General features: G+C 41.5%; 1 protein-coding gene across 5 annotated transcripts in view; it reads right to left on the bottom strand.

Annotated features, from left to right (window-relative positions):
* RPS6KA6 (ribosomal protein S6 kinase A6) overlaps positions 1 to 20,803 on the bottom strand; it is a 36,830-nt gene extending 16,027 nt beyond the window's left edge. For 2 of the 5 annotated variants that reach the window (XM_053955548.1, XM_053955547.1), the window contains exons 1-9: positions 20,676 to 20,803; positions 12,589 to 12,648; positions 8,844 to 8,960; positions 6,185 to 6,266; positions 5,319 to 5,399; positions 4,349 to 4,428; positions 1,500 to 1,606; positions 1,198 to 1,235; positions 9 to 151 (exon numbers count right to left, since the gene is read on the bottom strand). In XM_053955548.1, coding sequence (XP_053811523.1) covers positions 9 to 151; positions 1,198 to 1,235; positions 1,500 to 1,606; positions 4,349 to 4,428; positions 5,319 to 5,399; positions 6,185 to 6,266; positions 8,844 to 8,960; positions 12,589 to 12,648; positions 20,676 to 20,750 — 783 coding nt within the window. In that variant the 5' untranslated portion in view covers positions 20,751 to 20,803. Of the gene's footprint in view, positions 1 to 8; positions 152 to 1,197; positions 1,236 to 1,499; positions 1,607 to 4,348; positions 4,429 to 5,318; positions 5,400 to 6,184; positions 6,267 to 8,843; positions 8,961 to 12,588; positions 12,649 to 18,343; positions 18,633 to 20,126; positions 20,194 to 20,675 lie in introns of those variants that run through there. The other 3 variants (XM_053955552.1, XM_053955550.1, XM_053955549.1) reach the window with 3 other exon arrangements.
* Between the last annotated feature and the right edge of the window lie 781 nt (positions 20,804 to 21,584).

Consider the following 21,584-nt stretch of genomic DNA (forward strand, 5'->3'; position numbering starts at 1 on the left):
TACAGTACCATGAGGACCCCAAAGGACCACCAGTCAGCACTCTGGTTGTGCCCTCGCCTGTTTACCACTTCAGGAGCCATGTACTCTACAGTACCACAGAAAGAATAGGCCTTCTTCTCTTGGTCTACTGATTCCTTGCTGAGTCCAAAGTCTACAAGAACAGCACCACAAGAATACAGCCAGTAAAGAATGGCAGGGGAACACAAATAAATCAATATATGGTAACTCAAAATGCAAGCGTTGAGAGGTTTGGGTTGGTTATTTTCAGAAATATGATTAGCACAGCTCTCCATCAAACAAGAGACTGCAGGTATCTGGAGAGAGCACATTTAGTTTACTACACACCTCCAAAACCATTTTAAAAGTCATTAAATTCATGATTAGCTATCAAAATTATTACTGAATTAACTTGACATTTGAAATCCTACACCTTTAGAGCTCTAAAATGCTCTGAAGTTCTCATTTTCTCTGTTTACTGCCTGCTTTATTGACACAAAAAATTGGATAAAAGTAAAAATCAGTTTCAAAGGGAATGTAGCCTGCATGGTCTGGTCTTACTGAATGATGAATAAATAAAATCACACTAAAAATATTGTTGTTACATAAGGCAACATGGTTCTGTAACCTGCCTCGAGTTCAGTACAGAACAGCCCTGCATTCCCAGAATATTTCATTCCCAGAACACTTTTTTCCCTATTGTGAATACACAAGTCCTTGACACTGGCTCAGCTCTCCAACACCCTTTTTTCCACAGGAGAAAATGATTGCTAATCAATGATCCCATCCATTATTTCCACTTGCAGAAGGAAGTGACAAATTTAGGATTGAATTGTGTTTAAATATAGCAGAATTTTAAAAGGTATGCATTTCATAAACCTGATTTCCATCATCATTATTCTATCAAGTCTTTGAGGGTTTAAAAAACATTTTCTCTTAGAATCTAAGAGCAGTATCTTAGATTAAAATATATGATGAAATCTCTAGTACAAAATCATCACCTTCAATGTAATTTAAAGCTTTCAGAAATTTATAGTCATTTGCTTTCTAAACAGTCTTTTACATACATCATTTTCTAGAATATATGTATTTGGATTGTTCCTCACAGAACTATTTTCTGCAATTTTATATGCATTTAAAATTGATAATACAGAAACTCAAACTTATTTACAAAGAGCTGTATTAATGAGTGGTGCCTACCTGTTAACTTGATATGTCCTGCTTCATCAAGCAAAATGCTGAAAATTAAAATTCACATTCACCAAAACACATAAAGACCAATGCTTACATAAAACATTTAAAATATATGTTAAAAATTATGACATCAAATTGTTATTTTTTAAACGAGCTAATATGATTTCATTTAAACCACAGATACATGTTTTACATTTTGTAGTTGTTTACAAAGTCTTAACAGAAATAGTTTTAATTTTTTTTACAATGGAAAAGGCAAAGCAACAAGCAAAATACACATAATAGTGGTAAAATACATTTTACTTTACTTTTCTGGCTTCAGGTCCCTGTACACAATTCCCAAGCTGTGAAGGTGATCCAAAGCAAGGGCCAGTTCTGCGAGGTAGAATTTCACATCTTCCTCTGTAAACATAACCTAATAAGAACTGTATAGATTTACCTTCTGATCTTGTCTTCAGTTTTTAAAACTGCAATCTAAAAAATATATAGTCCTGTCTGCCTAGATTTCAAACTTAGTTTTGAAAGTCCCTTGTGAACTCATAATTCATGAGTTCAGCCAAGAGAAATGATTTACTAATATCTGTTAATTATAGAGTACACAAAGAACTACCTGCAATACTTAAATAAAGCCATCAGCATTACTGCACAGCATTAATTAACTTTTAGATAATAAATTAATTGCTATATTTGGTGAAATTGACACCCAGCACTCCTCCTGCCACAAACCCAGACAGTTTTCCACTGCATCATAAAATTTAATACATGGCTGCTGTATTGGGCGAGTGTGAATTCACATTAACAAGATTTAGGGGAAAAAATGTAAAAATCCTTTAGGAATAAAACATGGAGAATAAATCACTGGTGGCAATAACAATGACAGCCTGGGAGTTGAAGAACCTGCTCTGCTCTTAGGAAAAAACTATTAAAGAACCCTGGTGAGACACTGAAATATTGATGGTACTTCTGGAGCAGAGATGCACTTCTGTCCTGAACACTCCACAGGTTGCTTCAATTTAATATACAAAAACTGTGCCTGCTTTGGCTCTTGTCATGTTCTACAAATTACTGGAGAGCTTGGAATCTTTAAATAACTGGATTGAATTTGGGCTTTAAGGGAACTCTTCCCTTATTTGCTGAATCCAGCAGGATTCCAAGCTCCTCCAGTAATTTGTTGAACATGACAAGAGCCAAAGCAGGCACAGTTTTTGTATATTAAATGAAAGCAACCTGTGGAGTGTTCAGGACAGAAGTGCATCTCTGCTCCAGAAGAAAGTGCAGTGCCATGGAAGTACCTGGGCTCCCTGATTCCTGCCCCTGCTCTGAATTGCTCAGGTGTGATCTGTTCTCCAGGCTGGAATATTCCATAATGACAGGTGCTGACCTCGGGTGAACAATGAAGCTGTTGCACTCCGCAGTGTCACCTTCACACCTCTAAAGATCAGTGTTCATGCTAGGTTTCATCTCTTTCAAAAGAGCAAAGGGAAACCTTGGATTTCATTACTCCTTGGATTTCATTACTCCTTGGATTTCATTACTCCTTGGAGCAGCCAAAATGCAAATCTCAATATAATGGTGCTAAATGCTAATCTACCATCTCCCCATAATGACATGTAAAGCTGTTCTCTGGGTCAAGTCAAACATGATGCAAGGCAGCTCCATTAAATATTACCAATAAAAACTTCATTACACACTCATCTCACTGCCACAGCTGAGACTCTCATACCCACATTAGAACTTAAAGACCAACAAAATAACTTCAGTAACTTCATAGTAAACCAAATTAATTTAAAATAATCCTTGTGTGCAAAGTATGGAATGCCACAGGGAATTTATCCTCATGTGCATTGTCCATAGGCTGTGTTTTACCATGGACTTTTGAAACTACTTCCCATTCCCACCAGAAAATAAAAACCTGATTTTTTTTAATATCTATATACACAAAAACCAGTATAAAATGAAAATATTCCATGTTTCACAGGGGATAATCCCAGCTGGATTAGTGCAAGAGAACAGCTCTTCCTGCTTTTCCAGAATTCCCTCTGGAATTGGACATTCCATATCAAAACAGAGCCTGACCTCTTTCCTACCTCCTGCTCCCAGGACAAGTCAGTCACTTGAAGTTTTTAACAGCCATTTTAGCTTCCAGATTAATTAATTTTGAGCTCAATTCTTAGACTTAATCACTGTGTAACCAATCTCAGCTTTTAACAAAAATGCCTTTAAGTTCTTTCTCTTTTGCCTATTCCTAAAGTAAAACCTTTATTTTTATGAGAAGTGTAAGGGGGAAAAACCTCTCTCCTGGCCTTACATACTGGGAATAAACAACCTCCTCCATGCCTTGAAAAAAATCAGATAACACAGTTTTCTCATTTAAGAAAGTGGCTTTTCCTGTGCTTTGGCAATATAAGTGGATTTACAGTGGTGAAAACACTGAAAACCTCACTTGCTGTGAAGCTGTTGAGAAACTGCCATTAAAAATTTAGATCTTTATAAAAGGTTTGCCAAAAGAAAATAAAAGTCTTCTAAACGTGTTCATAACACTTAAGGTAACATATAATAAATATTTGATGGCAAACGTTTTCAAAAAATAACAACAGCCTGTAGCTGTATCCCATTCCCTCCTCTGGAGCTCTCCCTCCAGGAAACAAAAACAGAAATGAAAAATTCAAGGTCCAGTTGTGTGCCAGGGTTGGATGGAGGGGAGTGGGCTCAAAAGCACTCTGTGTCCTCACGTTGTGGGATTCAGGATGAGCATTTGGATTGCAGCACCAGGCAATTTCACAGTGCAGCAGAAAGCTCTCAGGGCTGCAGGATTCCAGGAGCACCTAGGCTGACTAAGAGCATGAGAACTACACATCCCCTTCCTCCAGTGCTAAATATTCATTTACTTCAGTTGTGTTTCCAAGCAACAAAACATTTTTAGACAAAAGAACTGTACTTTGCAGATGCCAAATTAAAACTTGGGCTACTCATCAATACACACTCGGGTTTCTTAAGGATAGAACAGAATCTAGGATATGTAAGGAAAGCCCAAAAGTTATTAAAAACTTCACTATGACAAGAAATATGGGGGGAAACAGGTTTAGAAGCCAATCCTGTACCAACAAAACCCAGCCCCTGTCTAAGAGTGAGTGGAGATAAAATTTTAGGTACTTACCTCTTTGGATAATCGTGTGAATACATCTCCTCCCCTGAGAAAATCCAATATTAAATAGAGCTTCCCTTCAGTCTGAAAGGCTTTAAAAAATTTTAAAAAAGTAAATAAAAATCAATAGTTGTATGACAAAGCTACAAAACAGATCTGAGTGCTTTTACAACTAGGAAATTTCAGTAACAGGCAATACTTTTGTTGTGGAAGTGAAATAATTCAGCAGCACATGAGGTAATTTATTGAATGATTCCTTGCTTCTTCAAAGAAGAAAATCTTAGTCATGAGAGATGATTAAAATAATATTCTTTTATTTCTCCTTTGTCAAACACGGAAGCAGCAAGGACATCAATTACTGTGGTTTGGTTTAAATCAATGAAAAGTACAAAATCTCTGCAGAACTTGAATGTAAATAATCTGAAAGTTCTTACAAGAGGGCTCAACCTAAAACTTTTATACAGCTAAGTATTTACATTCCTATTTTTTTTTTCCAAGTTGCTAGGACCTAATGTGGACCCTCCAAAAGTGAGAGAGAACAAGAGCAGCTGTGCCTTGAAGCAAGGGAAGGAATATCAGTGCTGGGATCCCCGACACGGGAAGAATGATGTGCAGAACTGCAATGATTTCAGAAGGCTACTTAATTACTTTATTATACTATATTACACTAACAGGAACTATCACTAACTAACTAGAAAAACTCATGACTCTCTCAGGAGAGTCCTGACATACACATGGATCCAACCAACCATCACCAGAATCCAATCAAGCAATCACCTTGGGTACACAATCTCCAGCCCACATTCCACACGGGCACAAACAGGGAGCAGCGAATGACATAAGAATTGTTTTGATTCTCTTTTCTCTGCTTCTCCCACAGCTTCTCTCAGGAGCAATCCTGAGAAAGCCAAGTCTCTCTCTGCTCAGAGGCATGTGAATAGCACAAAGGAAGGGGAGGCAAAGCAAAGGGATCTGTACCAACCATAGTGCAGTTTGACGATGAACGGGTGATTCACTTCCACCAGGATGTCGCGCTCCATCTTGGTCCGGACTCTGTCCCGAACTGAGGGGAGACAGGAAAAATCAACAACAGTGGGACACAAATGCATTTAGTACAACACAGAAAGGCTCTGCTGGCTAAAGGAACCTCTTCCCTCATCACCTGATTTGTTTTTAATGTTCAAGTCTCCCACAAAACTCCTCCTTGTAGACAGCAAGTATCTGGTTTGCTTCCTGTCTGCCCCAACTTTCTTCTTTGCTTCATTGTATTTCCAGCACATCCCATATTTTGTGATAATCCATATTGCTTTCAACAAAAAAGCTCCTATCTACGTTCCCAACTTCAATCTTTGAATTAACTCTCTGTCCTGAATATGAAATATTTTTAAGATTACTTTTTCTCCCTTTACCAGTAACAGTCCTATTTACACACAGTGGACTCGCACCCATTCAAGTGTCTCCTGAAAGCCAAAACATTGAATTAAATTGTTCTGGCTCCTGGAACAAAGGAATGACTTAATTTTAACCACAGCAGAGTTCTGACTTAACAAAAGACAAAAGGAAAACTGTTTATGAAATTAACTTGTTTTCATATAATGAAAAGTCTAAACAGAATTAAATAATCCAATTTAAAACTTTGAAAGAGCATTTCTGACCACATAATTAAAGCTACCCAGCCAGATTTAAAATAATACTTAAACATGAACTTACAAGTCACTCTAAAAAAAAACCTCCAGTCAGAGGAGAGTTATGAACTCACTGACAAATATTTAAGATTTAAAAAAAAGCTTTTAAATACAGGTGCACTAAACCCCATGATCCAAAGTCTCAGTTGAAAGACAAACCTACCTTTTAAAGAAGCTTTTTTCAACACTTTCATTGCATAAAGCTGCCCAGCATCAGGCCCAATTATCTTCCTCACGAGGAAGACCTGGCAACACAAAGCCCATTTTTCAATCACTGCAAGCTTGGTAATCAAACCCAAACTCTCACAAAGCATTTGCAAACCTCCCATTTAATGTCAGGCAGCTTCCAGTGCTCTGCACCAAGCCCACACTTTTAAAGGAAGAGCAGAACTGCATTCCTTGATCAGATCAGAGCCGCCAAGCACCTAGCTCTCTGAAGCATGACACTGCCCATCAACTTCGGATTCTTTCCTGAGTTATCAAAGAAGTTCTTACAGAAAGAGGTTTCTTTCTATCACTTTCTTGGAGAATAACAATTCTGCCTGGTCTGCCACCTCCCAAGAGGTTTTTGAGGTTTAAGACCCAAGTCTCAAATATGAAACATTCATTTTTATTAATGAATTCTGTACAAGTGGCGAGATGAAAGCAAGGAAACATCACCATTTAAGATCAAAGCACCCTTTCCCTCTGGAATAGCAACTCCAACAGGTTTTTCAGCTTTTTTCTCTCCAGAAGAGTTTTGAAGATAGATGGGATACAACTTGACACTGAGTAAAGCATATTAGATAAAGTATTGCACTACAAAGACATGGAGTTACGCTAAATTTTTAACCACCAGATCTTCCAATTTACAAAATGGTTTGACATGTGCTCCTACTTCTAAATTGTTGTTCTTATAATAGCAATTATTAGTTATGAATTAACAAGTTTTGCTGTAAAAAACAACATACAAGTCACAAGAGAAAGCCAAGAGTTCCCCACAATTACCTCTCTGATCTCAGCTTATCCAGACTTTCATTCAGAATTAATTTATTTACATCTCAAAATTATATACATATTTCAGTGATCTTGTCAAGTTTTCCATTCTGAAATCAGAAATTCAAGCACTGTGATGACTAAGTTGTACAAGGTTAGGAGAAGGGTTGTTTTTATTTTAAGCTCCAGTTAGAAGAAAAATATCATGTTTCAAGGTTGTCTGGCTTTTTGTTTTAATAAGTTTTGCCCAATAACTGACCTACAACAGTGCTCTCCTATAGGCCAAGGTGACAGAAAATAGTAAAGGGAGTAATCTGAACACCAGCAACTAAGAAAACAGCTGTAGATGAATGCAATCACAATTCTAAAATATTGATAATAAGCACATAGGAATATTTTAGTCTTAACAACCAACAACTTGTGAGGACACAAGGAATTCATGTGCAAGTTACAAATTTTAGCTAATAAGACCCAAAATAGCTGAAAACTACTGAAGCACCATCTATTTATTTAATTTGCACATAAATCCTCCAGAACTCTGCATCTGCTTTAGAAGGCACATCATTCCTGAGAGAATGAAGAGAGAAATTCAGTAATTCAGGAGGTTTAACCCTTTATTTCTGTGGAAGTGTTAAATCCTGCACTGATGTCAAAACCAGGCTCCAGGAAACCCCCCTTGTGCTTGCCAAGCCCAAAGGAAGGACCCTGGGAGTAGAAACTGGGGAGAGAAAACACCATGAAAGCGCCAGCCACTGCTCCTCCTGGTTTGTTTTCTCTTTTCACTGGAAAGAACAGAGAAAAAGAGCTCTGAGCTCAGGTGGGCAACACCTGAAGAGGCACAGCCAGCATTCCAAAGCTCCAGAGCATGTCTGGCCCAGCTGCTGGGATTCCAAGCAGGAGCACTCCTGAGGCTGGCAGAAGCCTGAGCTCTGGGAAGCCAAATTTGAGGCAGGGCTGGCTGTGCTGAACCCTGAGGTGGCTCCAGACATCTCAAATCAGGAGTAATAAAAATATGGAGCCCTTTCAGGCTCCAACAGTGAGCAGTGTGTGAGGGAATTGGCAACCAACATTATCAGGTAATGTTTCTGAAACCTCAAAATATTAAGAAATATTTGAAGTCTGTTCTCTACACTATCACTTATGCACAGAATGCCTCCATAATGTCAATTTCTTCCTCTCTCACTGTATTCTATGCAGAAGCTTGTTTCTGCCTAGAGACACACACAGAATCAGCAGAAGAACAGGAAAATGAGAATAAATGTAAAGCTGATTGACTACTTTAGATGTTGCAAAAGATGTAGTCCGAGTCTGGTTTTAAAAAATTAATTACCTTCTTATACACTAGGATTAATATTTCAACTACTGTGTTTCAACACAGGGACAGAGATCAGATTTTCAACTTCATTTTTGCAAAGTGACACCCAGTGGCACATTACAAAAGGAAAATATTGTAACAAAAACTCTGCCATATTTCTTCTCTGTGCCATTTGAATAATTAGTGTCTTTTAGCTGGAGATCACTTGATAAATACAGCAAACTAGAAAAAGTAAATAAGCTGGGAAATGTATTTCAGGTTAAGTTCCCAACTGCCACAATCAACTCTTCTGTAGCTACATAAATAGGGATTTTGTGTCTTGAAAAAAGCCAAACATTCCCAGCATGTCAAGTCCCATTACCAAAAGACAAACCAGCATTTCCTTCAGAAGGTTCTGTCCATGGCACTGCAGCAAGGCTGGGAAAGGATTCCATTACTCAATGCATTTTCAAATTATATTCCCAGCAATTCTGCTGGCCACTATTCCCCTGGAATGCCTGGACAGGTCTATGGAACAAGTTTATCATCTTACCTTTCCAAATGATCCCTGTCCAAGAACCTTAAGTAGTTCAAACTGTGCTGGATCTGCTTTCTCACATCCTTCTTTCACATGGTGTGTAATAGGAATTTCTTTCACACTTCCTTCATCCTGTGATTTCAAAGCAAATAAAATACAACAGTGAGCAGGCCTGCAGTAACTAAGTCTTGCTAAAAGTGCATGTAAATACCTGGATTTTTCTTTGTTTCGTTTTATTTTAGTAAAATATTTGAAATTCTAATAAGGCTTAAAGGAAAACTGTTCAAATGAAGAATTTTCCCATCTATCTTTTCTTAAACTGATGCATCTAAAATTTCTGAACTGAAGGAAAATTCTCAAAGAATGCTCATTTCCTTTTGCCATAAATATTTCAACTACAGAAAAGCTGGATTATTTTACATGAAAGGAATAAATGCACAGATTTTTAAGCCAAGACTTCTGTGCTTCACCTCTGCTTAGCAGCTTTAGCTTTCCCAGTGATTACTCTTCTCATCTTTCCCCCTTCCTGAAATAAGTCTTAATGAAAGCCAAATTGAATTTCATCATTTGGGGTAATTATTGCTTTTCACAGCAGCAAATAATAACTCTGGTCATCCATTTGTAGCTGAAGGAACAGGCAGCATTTGAAGACCATAAATAAGAGATGAGTCATCTTAAAGACTCTGAGAATTCTTGCATCCAAGAGAAGAAACGGCTCTGGGGTGCAGAGCTCCTGGGAAGATTATCCTGTGTGGGGACCTCCTTCAGACAGATGAGGGTAATTCTGAGCTGGGTGAGTGATTTAATGTTCTCTTGACTGTCTCATGTCCCTCTCAGCTTTAGCAAAGCAGGGCACAGCAGTCCCAGTTGTGAAAAGACAAACATTCCTGATGACACAAATCCCATGATGGATTGCAGCTTTTATGGTGTAAAAGAAGTTTCTGAGAGCCAAAACAAGCAAGGTATCAAAATAAGCACTCTTGAAATTAAAAACTGAGGTCCACAACAGCAACCTCAGCTTGCAGGTGGAAAAGGAGCAGCACCCTCAGCCCTAGCAAGAAGATCAATAAAGTTCTTGTACACAACAAAATCAAAAGTGAAAATCCCATCTGATTTGCATGAGTTCACTTTTGGGGCATCAAATGATTATCAGCTGTCTCCTCTCCTCTCTTCAGGCCTTCATTTTGAAAGCTTCTCTTAGCTGAGACCAGAAAACCACCCCACCAACCTCCTGTGAGTTACAGCCCCTCGATGAGAAGTGCAAACAGCACCAGGAAAGGACCTGAGCACTGGATGGAACAGCTGGGTTTTGGAAATAACATCATCTATAGTCAGGTGAACTCACTGCCCAAGATTGTGCATGAAAACTTCTACTCAATCAGCTTTATCACAGTTCATACAGAAGTACCTGGATGAAATTCTGGTTTTACACAGAAATTCAGAGTAGCAATCTGCTCATCTGAATTTGTACATGCTGCAGTAATTAAAGAAAAAAAAAAAAGAAGCAATCATCACACTGCATTAATTGCTTCTGCCTTAATTGCTTTGCTTGTCCAGAGGGGGAAAGAGAGTCCAAACAAACATCTTGGTATATTCCCAAACTGTAGTCCAGCTGTTACTGCACACAGTCCTTTCCCCTCCCCTCTCTTATTTCATCCTCCTTCTGGGAAAGGCCTGTTTGTTCTGCCTGCTTCCCACACAAAGGTGGGGATTAACACCAGACACTGCTGGAAAACAAAGTTAATTCTAGAATTCACAACCAAGCTACTTTATTTCCCTCTTTGGTCACAAACCCCCATCACACACTGATGACACACTGTAAAATCCCAACTTCCCCTCATCGACCCCCTTGGTGACTGCATTTATACACTCAGAGGACAGATACACCTAACTTTGCATTTTCCTTTACTTTTTAAACACATGCCTAATTTAAGGCAGGTAAGAACAGCAGCATTTTGAAGTCATCTGATGACAGATGAAAGCAGCAAGTTGTCTAATTACACACCCAGTTGTACAACAGACTTAATGGCTGCTTCTTCCTATGAAATATGTAAATACTCTATTTAGAAGCCTTTTTTCTTCACCATCCTAATTTGTATTCCTTAACACCATGCAACTTTGCATGAGAAAAGCTCTTTAAGAGTTCAGCCTCTCCTGTGTTTATCACCCACCTCGAGCCATTAGCCTGTGACATCACACGTGGTTGCTGAGGAGACTGAGAGGATTTCTAAATGTGAACTCAGGAGAGAAATGTTTTCCATGCAAATAAAGACTAACTTGAGATGCATTAAATGAGGGGTTTTTTTTAATAAAGTGTTTTATCTTCACAAAAGATGTCTATATAATTTCACTTACTTAACTATCATTAAGGTACTGAAAATTGGCATGACTGGGGTGTAAGAGACCTCTTCATCACCGCCAAGGAGTGAGCACACAGAGCTGAGCAGCTCCAAGCCACTTTCATTTTCATTTCTACTTTGGCCTCCACGAACTGCAAATTTGGTTATTTCATTTTGTGTTCTGCTGCTTGAGCAGCAAATTTGTTTCCAAGCTGAGGCATCAGCTCCTACCCAGTGGCCTTAAACAAGAGGGAACTCAACTCTTCCCTGCTCCCAGCAGGTTCCCCAGGAGCCAGGGAGCTGAAGGAAACACTGGGATCAGTCCTGCCTTTGTCACAGCTCCCTGGAACGTGGCTTCAGGCACCCGAGAGCTCAGCAACCTCCTCCTGCTCTAGAGCAGTAGAAAACTCAGACAAATCCACTGCTCCTTTCTTTGCTGCATGTGAGACCACTCTGACACGTTATTCACTCACTCCACACCAGGAAATGTCCAGGCACCACGTGAGTCTATGCCCGAGTCTTCATTCTCCAAATCCCTTCCTTATAAATGTTATTGTGACACAAAGCAGTGGTTACAGCTGGTGACAAGATCGATTTATCCCACAATCCCAGACTGGTTTGGGTTGGAGGGACCTTAAAGCTCATCCAGTGCCACCCCTGCCATGGCAGGGACACCTTCCACTGTCCCAGGCTGCTCCAATCCCCATCCAAGCAGGCCTTGGGCACTGCCAGGGACTCTCTGGGCAACAGATACCTTTGTGACCCTGCTCAAAAACACAAGGAGGAGTGTGTTGAGAAATGCTGGCCAATGTTTCCATGGGCACTCAGGCATTTCACCACACACAGGCTGAGAGTGAAGTTTAGTCCAAGGTTTAGCCAGCACACAGAACACTCATCCTCAACATCTCCTAAACAGGCACTGGGCAAAATCCATGCTCAAGAGGGGCTTACCCGGGATATTTCTACATAAAAGTAAAATTAACATACTGATGTATGTACACATTAATTCTGCTCTAAAAAAGCAGAATTAAGTACCTTTGAGCTAAAGGTACAGCAGCTACACTAAAATCTACAAAGGCAGAACAAATGATTGTAGCAAGAGCAGCATTCAGCTCTCTGTATGAAAGGTGCCAGGTTGGCCTGAGCATTTCTGAGGTTGAGGGATCAGCAAATGCTCCCTCCAGCACAGGGAATCTTTCCAGAGAGCTCTGCCTCATGCAGCAGAGCTCCCCAAACAAGACATTTACAGTCCCTACCCAGGTACTAATTTCCAAAGCTTTCTTTGAGACTTAGAGTCTCCTCAGATATTCTTCAAATAAAATGATGGGTTCAGGAATTATTAAAGAGCTGGGAATGCATAAATTTTGCTGCAACAGGTCATGCTAATGAGTGGCTGAAGTGAGGAGGAATCAAACACTTACATGGTAGGAATATGGTTCACCTTCTTCCATAGGCTCATCTGCCATTTTAAGGCCATTTAGCTGCAGGGAAAAAAAAAAAAAAGAAAAAATTAAAAACATCATTAAGACCCAGCAATTTCAAATTAATAAGAGTTCAAAATTCAACCAATTTACATTTCAGAGCACACAAGTGAGAACTGGTGGTGGGGTTGCTCTAATTTAAAGCTGTAGTTTCAAACAAACACTACTCAGTAGTTATATTTAGCATCTCCCTTATGTATCATTTAGCATCTCCCTTTGTAAATGCCATCATTATTATTATTATGCCAGTGTTATTTAATTGGGATTAATTTAAAACTCCTTTAAAAGCTACAGATACCACTCCTACAAGATGACACTAATGCAGAATTCCTCAGTTATGCATGAAACTATGCTGCAGATGCTTTTCAGAAATCTAGAGTCTTCTAAGGAAAAGTAATTTCCAGTTTAAAGAGAAAAGATGCAAAAGTGATTCCAAGCCTTTCTGAAAATACCAAGCCCACCGCTTTAGTAAAAAAAAAAAAAATTAAACTTAGTTTAAGCACTCTCTAAGTCACAAATAATTCAGTGCTGAAACTAAAAAAAAGAAAAAAAAACCAAAAAAAAAACCAAAACCCAGAAATATGAAGGACATGCACTGTTCAGACATGCAAAGCAGTCATTAAAAACTGGAAATACCTGACAAAAATGAGTGAATGCCATTATGGATTTTGCTAGCAATAATTGCTAATTTATTTATATATTAATTGCTCCGCATCTCTACCTTGATATGACGCAGGTCTCACACTAAAATACTAATTACAAATGACATAAGAAAACTATTTTTTTTTTTTTCTGAAAACCAAGTTGAACCAATTCAACTCTTAGGCTGGGTAATGACTTTTTTTTCTTGTACTTCTGAATTTTTCTAAAAATCCCTGCCTAAGATACTGGAATATGGTGCTGCTGTCAGCACGGGAGTTGGTAAAACACAGGACTACAAAGAAATGCCCCCCAGATTCCTCTGCTCAGAATCTGGAGGAACAGGTGGGGCTGCAGGGACAGGTTTGTACCACATCTGTCACCCAGACAAACCCTCAACCACTTCCAGTGCTGCTACAGACTCCTGGTTTGGAGTAGAGCTTTTAAGAGTTAATTCACAACTTAATGCTTTTGATAAAATGAAATCTCCAAGTTTTGTAGCAAAATACTGGCACTTATTTTTGGACTATATACTCACTGGGGAAAAAAAATAAAAAAAAAAACCAAAACAGAAAAACAGATCAAGAAAGTAGCATAAAGTTTCATTTATTTTCATTTCACATTTTCTATTTACCATAACTCAGTTTAACATGGTACCTCCAACCCATGTCCATCATTTATTTCTTATCTGTTGCCACCCCAACTCTAACAGCCAAAAATCACTCCTGCATAACCCTGGATCCAGAAACCAAAGCTACTCATTTGCTACATAACTTATTTCTTTTTTTGCATGTTTTTTTTATAAATTAGACAGGAGGAGGGACAAGACACTCACTGTGCTTGTTACTGTACAAATGAACAGAATAAATCCAGCAGTAACACCAAAGTTCAGCCCAGCTCTGACCTGCAGCCTCATTTCCGTGCAATTTCTTTTCCCAACACCATAAATTACATTCAAGCATGAACCAAAGTGAAGCCCACCAAAATTGACCAAAAAGCTTATTTGGAACTAGAAATAAACTGGGTTTCTACTCCTGGTGCTCAGAAATATAATAACATTGTTCCTCCGTGGACTTTGATTCAAAGGGATTTTACTGTGCATTTCACCTTTTCTTTCTATAAAGATGGGCACCATTTTCCAAGTTTTGTTACTTAAATTTAAGCTCTGGAACCAACACTACCAGGCAGAAGAACTGTAAATACACTGAAAACAGTAGAGATACAAATAATGGGGCTGGGATGGGGCTTTGAACCCAAAATCAGTGTGTTTATTTCATCTAGGTTGCTCCTGAGAACACCATTTAATGCACTTCCAACTTGCTGGCAAATCAAGTACACTAAGCTATTGGATTTTTATGGCAGGTAATCATCTTAATTAACAATTTCCTATCATACACTTTTCCCCTTCACTGTTGCTCCTTGGTTTGTGTTTGTTTTTCCTGTCCAGTCTCTCGGTACTGATACAGACTGGGACACCTGCCAATTTCTAGTGCAAAGAATTTGATGTTCAAGGGCATGAATCTGCTTTTATTGCTTGACACACACAGCTACACTTTTGCCATATTTGTTTGTGAATCCTGGTCACTGTCCATTAAAAAAAAAACCACAAGGAACAAAAATCTGCAAATTTGTTGGAATATAACCCAAAGTCTGGTGGCTTGTTAAGTAATTCAGCTAAAAAAAGTTAATGACAAAAATCAAATCATTACTGTCTTGTACAGTCACTTAATTGGCCACGTTTCAATAACCAGAAGCTGGCAAAAAAGAAAAGTGACAGTTAATACTTATTTCCCACCTCTGTGGAAACCAGATACAAAATGCAGCTTCCACAGCCAAGTGAGGCTCCTTTTAGTGATTTAATCATGAATATTTATGCACAAACATATAGAACAGAAAGATTTTAACCTCTAAGTCATTCTTTACTAAATATCTATGAATGCACAAATTTAATTTATTATTGAGAATTAAAAAGCACAGTTCTCTATAAAAAGAACAGGTGAAAGAAGCCAATACTGGGATTGTGAAGGAGATTCCTTCATCTTTCAATCATTTTGCTGTTTAGTGCTGCTCAAGTCCTACAACTGAACATTTTAAATATTAACTCCCATGAAAACACAAACTGAACTCGGGCATTTAGGCAAACATTGACGACACTTTCCAAACACACAATCTGGAAATGATACAAAGTACCCCATGTTGTTGATTAGTAAAAAAATAACAAAAGGAACTATGTAAATAGATGAGCTCAAAGTTTAGGTCAGAGCACCTGGCAGGTCAGACACTCACTTTTGCAGAGGTGCAGGCTCAGGGTCCCAGCTGCCTGGCAGGGAGCAATGTGCCTCTGGATTAAACAGGGCCATGGATCCCATGGTGGAACCATCCCTGTTACCCTGGGAGAATACCCAAAGGGCTGGGAAAAGACTTAATGACAATTGCACATGTTCTTCCTCTGATCAGTACAGCAGAACAGAGGATTCCCAGTATTCCCAAAGATTGGAACCATCTTTTCCTCTCCCATATTAAGGATGTTTACACAGTAAATGCCTTAGGACTTGGTGGGTCTACAGGTTTTGGTTGAAAGAAGCCAAGCAAAAGGTCAGCAAAAATGCCTAATCCCAGAAAAAGCAGTGGAAGATGTAAAGCAGGTGCATCCTGCCCTGGTTTTACATGTCTTTACTGAGGCATTCAAACAGAATTTTAAAAATTCTAGAAAAAGCAGAACTGGGAATTTTATCATCATACTATAATTAGAAGTAAAAAGCAGTATTCAGCACCACTCAACTAAAATCTTGTCTGGCTTCAAACAGGTAAAATTCTACCCAAGGGTCACCAAGAGCTCCTGTATCCTCCACAGCTCCTGCTTCCCTGGGCTCCATTTGGGAAGTTCCTGGGGTGTTCCCAGAGCTGCACCTCAGATCTCCCCCATGAACACAGGAATAAGCAATTTCCTTCCCCACAAACAGAAGGAACCCTTCAAATAGTTATTTCAAAATATTTGAGTGGAAGCTTACATCAGAAATCCCAATTATGTCAAAAAGACTTTGAAAAAAAATATCCTGACAGGACGACCACATTTGTTCCTCATTTATTCTTAATTACATCTATAGAGAGTTTGCATCATTAATTTAATTAGCAACACACTGGCCTACTGAGGATTTCCTGAGATAGGTCTGAGGAGTTTGAGGCTTCTGGGCACATCCACTCCCCACCTGCACAAACTCTGGGCCAGCCCCACTCCCTCAATTCCCCCCACAAAGGGAAGAGGCCTCTAAACTCCCTCACACTCTTGAACACACCAAGTGAAAAAGGGAGATAAAGCAATCTAAAACACCTGAAACCCATAATCAATTACTAGGGAGAGCTACAAAGTTCTTTTCCTGTGGCAAATAAATCATACATTCAAACAGGACACCAAACCTTCAGCAACATATAATTAGTGATTTTAAAAGAACATTTTGATCCTTCCCATTATCAGATCAAGGGAGAATTACATGTGCCTCCAACAAGTTATAGCTCTGACAAGACACAAATCTGACCCCAAGCACAGGGATCACTGAATTAGCAAAGGACTTGAGATCTTTTCATTCCTGCCTGGGTACATGATCTTAACTCCAGAATCAAAGGGCATAAAAGCAGCCAGTCTCTAAATCATGTTTAATGGCAGGCAATTCTGGAAAAGGATAAGATTTAAACTTGAGGAAAGCAATTATTTCAAATTTTTTTCTTAATGTAGTGAAGTACTACATAAATAGCAGAATTGTACCTATGATTAGCAAACAAATCATACCAGTCTTTGGATTTAGGGTTATTGTGAAGTGCCTTCACAGGAAGCAAGGTGAGCTACCTGCAACACACTCCTGGTTCCTGTCAGAGACTCAGAATACTACAGCAGATTTCCAAAATGAATTTCAGAAGTGGCATACAAAGCACTTCTCAATGCATAAAGACACTCATTGTTTTCCCTTTAAGAGCATTAACGTGCACACTTTTTTTTTTTTTTAAGGCAACTTGTTCTCCAAGATCTTTACAAAATCTGTACATTGTTGCAATGGCTGAGGGCACTCAAATGAGGGGCAATGTTTTACTTTCTCCTCTCAACAGAACACCAGCCGATTGTGGAGACTGAGAGAGATGCACTGAACTAGGTAGAGCTGAGTCATCCACGTCACTGCCAGTAATTACTCACAAAGGAGTTATGCAACTCCTAACACTGACAAAATTCAGTGGCCTTTCACAGACCGGGCTCAGAACGTGCTCCAGAGGATGGACTGAAAACACTGGCCAAAATCAAAGATGTATTTATTTCAACTGGCAAAGGCAGCAGCTTATGCACAACAGCAGCAGAGCTCATCTTATGAAAAATCCTTTTGGAGGGCAGCAACTTTCGATACAGCCCCGTTTTCCAGCAGAATTCTTTAGTTTTCACTCACTTTTTTGTTTCAGCCTTGTCTTGCTTGTCACAATCAGGCAATTAAGCAACTGGTTCCTGAAGTATTTATTGCAAAAATAAGTAGTTGAGAAGAGGTTGCATTTATGCAATTCAACAATATTCATGTCTTGCAAACAGCATGTGCTTACAGCAATTACAGAGCTCGCTGTAAGTGCAATCCTCCCAGTTCAAGGGGCACAAAGTGCCCAAATTCCTGTATTCTGCCCAATTCCAACTATTTCTGTATTTCATTCAGCCTGGCCAGTAAAATGCTAATGTTAACTTTCCTGTTTCTTTGTAGACTGTAATTACATTTTCATAATCTACAACACTTGATTATGATCAACACTCTCATACCTATTTTTATTACCATGGAAATGCTTATTAATCCAATATCCACGGGGAAAGAAGTTCACTGAATATATTTGAAGCTTTAACAGCACAACATTGATTCTTCCTACCTAGGCTTAAGGAATTCCCAGAGTCACAAAACAGCTTCACAGGTGATACTGTCACAGGAATATAAACACATGAACAGCACAGTGCACGCACAGCCCCAAATCTTCAGCACTTCAAAGACCCCCCCCCCATAAAAAAAAAAAAAAGGCAAAATAATTCAATCCTGACCTTCAATAATTTCTTCCAAAAGTTCATGTTGTTCTTGTGACTTGAAGCATGAAAATTTGTTTCCTACTTTCAAGATCACCTCCTTTTCTTGCCAGGTGTTTTCACTCCAAGTCAACACAAGTGCTACCGGAAATGCACTTATTGCTAATAACATAATCCTAAATTTAGTCAACAAGCAGAGTCCTCAGAGAAAACCATTCCTCGCATTTTTCCTCCTGTGCCACAGCTAATGGACAAGAGCACCAGAAGGCACAAGTTAATCTTCAAAATAAAAACCTATTTCACAGTAGCTCTGTTGACTGTAGTTCCAGCAAGGCCAAGGTCAGAGATCTCTCAGACTGCCAATACAAGGCTGTAATGAGTACTATGAGCTATACTTAATTCTGCAAAATTTAAGTGAAAGGCCACACTAAAATTCATTTTGACATAAAATACACCTTTGTTGAATCCCCAAGCCACGTGGATGTAGAAATCCAACAAGTGAGAAGTGCAGCACACCCCTGAGATCACTTATGGAAAGGGTTATGACAACACAAGTATTTGTTCCTGTAATTTGGGAACTTCACACTCAGCTTGAAGAAACTGGTTTGGCACAAATGGGCTCTAAGTGCTGCTGGCCAAACTTAACACGGACACAACAAACACCTTTTAATCTGCTTTTAATCAGAGCACAACTGGAGGAGCTTTACACAGACCTTGTGAAATACAATTTAAAGAGTGACTGTTGCAAACAGTTGCCTTCAGGTGTTACACACACACAGAGCCCTTCCAGCTGGACACCCCTGTCCCGTGCTCTGCTGGCTCCCCTTGGTGGGGGGGCTTGTCCAGCCAAAAAACACCCAGGAATGCACATCCCAGTTCAGCTGCAACACTCTACACTTGGTTATTTAACCACTGACACATCATAATTTTCTAATATTTTCTAAAGAACTGATCAATAAGACCAAGGAAGTCCTCAGACCTTCACTATGTTTCATACCTCAATTACAATAAACTGTTTTTACAACGAACACGAACAATAAATAAACCTTAATACTTCTGATGACTTTCTGATATCTGATGCATATCCAGCAATTATAGCACTTGGCAGTGGTACTAAAATCCCCAAATACTAAAAGCACTAAGAAATCTGTTTGTGTTTTTTTTTTCCTTTCCAGTTTTAACAGAGAAAAAAATTTCAACAAGACAAGGACATCCTTTCACTCTCGCACATTTTGTACTTTGAGATGACTTTGCTACAGACCCTTTTCACTTGCAATAGGAGTCTAGTGCACGACAGAAAGCAAGTCGGACCAGTTTTAAGCAACTTCGTTTAGATAACATCTTTTGTGTGTCTAACAGACCTAGGTGTAATCTTTTATTTGTCATAGCTGACGATACCTGATAGGCAACCCTCCACTGCCGATTTCAAAGTGCAAGAGTTTTAATGCTCGAGCACCACGTTCTGCTGAGACACAGGAATCATTGCAACAGAACCAGTTTTACCTTTTCTTTTCTTTCAAATGGCATTTGCTCCCTGCTGATGAAGCACCTCGAGCACTAAGCAATACCTCGAAGTCGTTCCTCGTTCTTTAACACGTTTAAGCATCCAAACCTCAGCCAGGCACTCCTGGTTCTCTCTGCTCGTTGTGTTTATGATAATTAACGCAGAGTTAGTTATTCAACGTTTAAGCATCCAAACCTCAGCCAGGCACTCCTGGCTCTCTCAGGTCGTTCAGTGTATGGTAATTAATGTATAGTTATTCCACGAGAAGGCAAAGGGACCTCCGTAGTGACAACCTACCTGGATGCGCAGCCACATTAGCGCGAGCAAATTTCCACCAGAACTTAAAGTAACTTTTCACAGGAGCTACGGCCATAAAAGTGAGTTTACAGCCCCTCGGATGCTACGCGGGGAGGGACACCTGTGACACGAAGCAGCCGGGAGGCGACACAAAGCGCCGGCCTCCCCCGGGCGCCGGTGCCGCTGCCCCCACACGTGTCACGGCCCGCGCCCGGGGGGCACGGCCGGGCCCGGGGCGGCCGCGGGGCTGCGCGGCGGCGGCGGCCGGGCCCGCGGGACGGCGGGGGCGGGCGGGGGCCGGCGGCTGCGGGCCGGGGCCGGGCGGCGGGGCCGGGCCGGGCCGGGCCGGGCAGGGCGGGCGCGGGTCGCGGCCGGGCGCAGGCCGGGGGAGGCGGGGGCGCGGCGGGCAGGCTGAGGGGGGCAGCGAGGCGAGGCCGGCGCGGCCCCGCGCGGAGGGGCCGCGGGAGGCCGAGCCGGGCGCAGGTGCCGGCGGGGCGCGGAGCCGGCCCGGCCCGCCCCGTTCACCCCCCCCTTCCGCCCCGCACTGACCTCGGCGCCGCTCACGTACAGCTCCATTTTGTGGCAGGGCTGCGGCTCGTCGTCCAGCGGCGCGCACGGCACCATGTCCCGGCTGTGGGGCCGCGGCGGCTCGGCCGCTGCCGGTGGCCGTGCGGAGCGGCGCGGGGCCGGGCGCGGGGCGCGGAGCGGAGCGCGGGGTGCGGGCGCTGCCGGCCGGCGGGGGCGGCGCCGCGCTGCGCTGCCCCGCGCACGCCCCCAACATGGCGGCCCGCGGGGGCGGGGCCTGCGCCGCACCGCGGTGACGTCAGGGCGGGACGGAGAATCCCCTGCATGGGGAGGGGGGGGGAATGACGCGCGGTGACGTCACCGGGGCTGCGGGCGGCGCCGCGCTGAGGGGGATTGGAGATGGAGGGGCTGGGGATGAGGGGATTGGGAATGGAAGGATTGGGGATGAGGGGATTGGAGATGGAGGGGCTGGGGATGAGGGGATTGGGAATGGAAGGATTGGGGATGAGGGGATTGGAGATGGAGGGGCTGGGGATGAGGGGATTGGGGATGGAGGGGCTGGGGATGAGGGGATTGGGGATGGAAGGATTGGGGATGAGGGGATTGGGGATGGAGGGGCTGGGGATGGAGGGGCTGGGGGTGAGGGGATTGGGAATGGAGGGATTGGGGATGAGGGGATGGGGATGGTGGGATTGGGGATGAGGGGATGGGGATGGTGGGGTTGGGGATGAGGGGATTGGGATGGAGGGGTTGGGGATGAGGGGATTGGGGATGAGGGGATTGGGGATGAGGGGATTGGGGATGAGGGGATGCAGGTGAGGGACAGGTCTGAGAGTGATTGGGGTGGATGGATTGGGGGCGAGGGAACTGGAGGTGAGACGAGACTGCAGGGACAGGTCTGAGGGCGATCAAGGCTGAGGGGACGGGGGGTCA

The sequence above is a fragment of the Vidua chalybeata genome, chromosome 14 (genome assembly GCF_026979565.1).
Source record: "Vidua chalybeata isolate OUT-0048 chromosome 14, bVidCha1 merged haplotype, whole genome shotgun sequence".
Taxonomy (NCBI): Eukaryota; Metazoa; Chordata; class Aves; order Passeriformes; family Viduidae; genus Vidua; species Vidua chalybeata.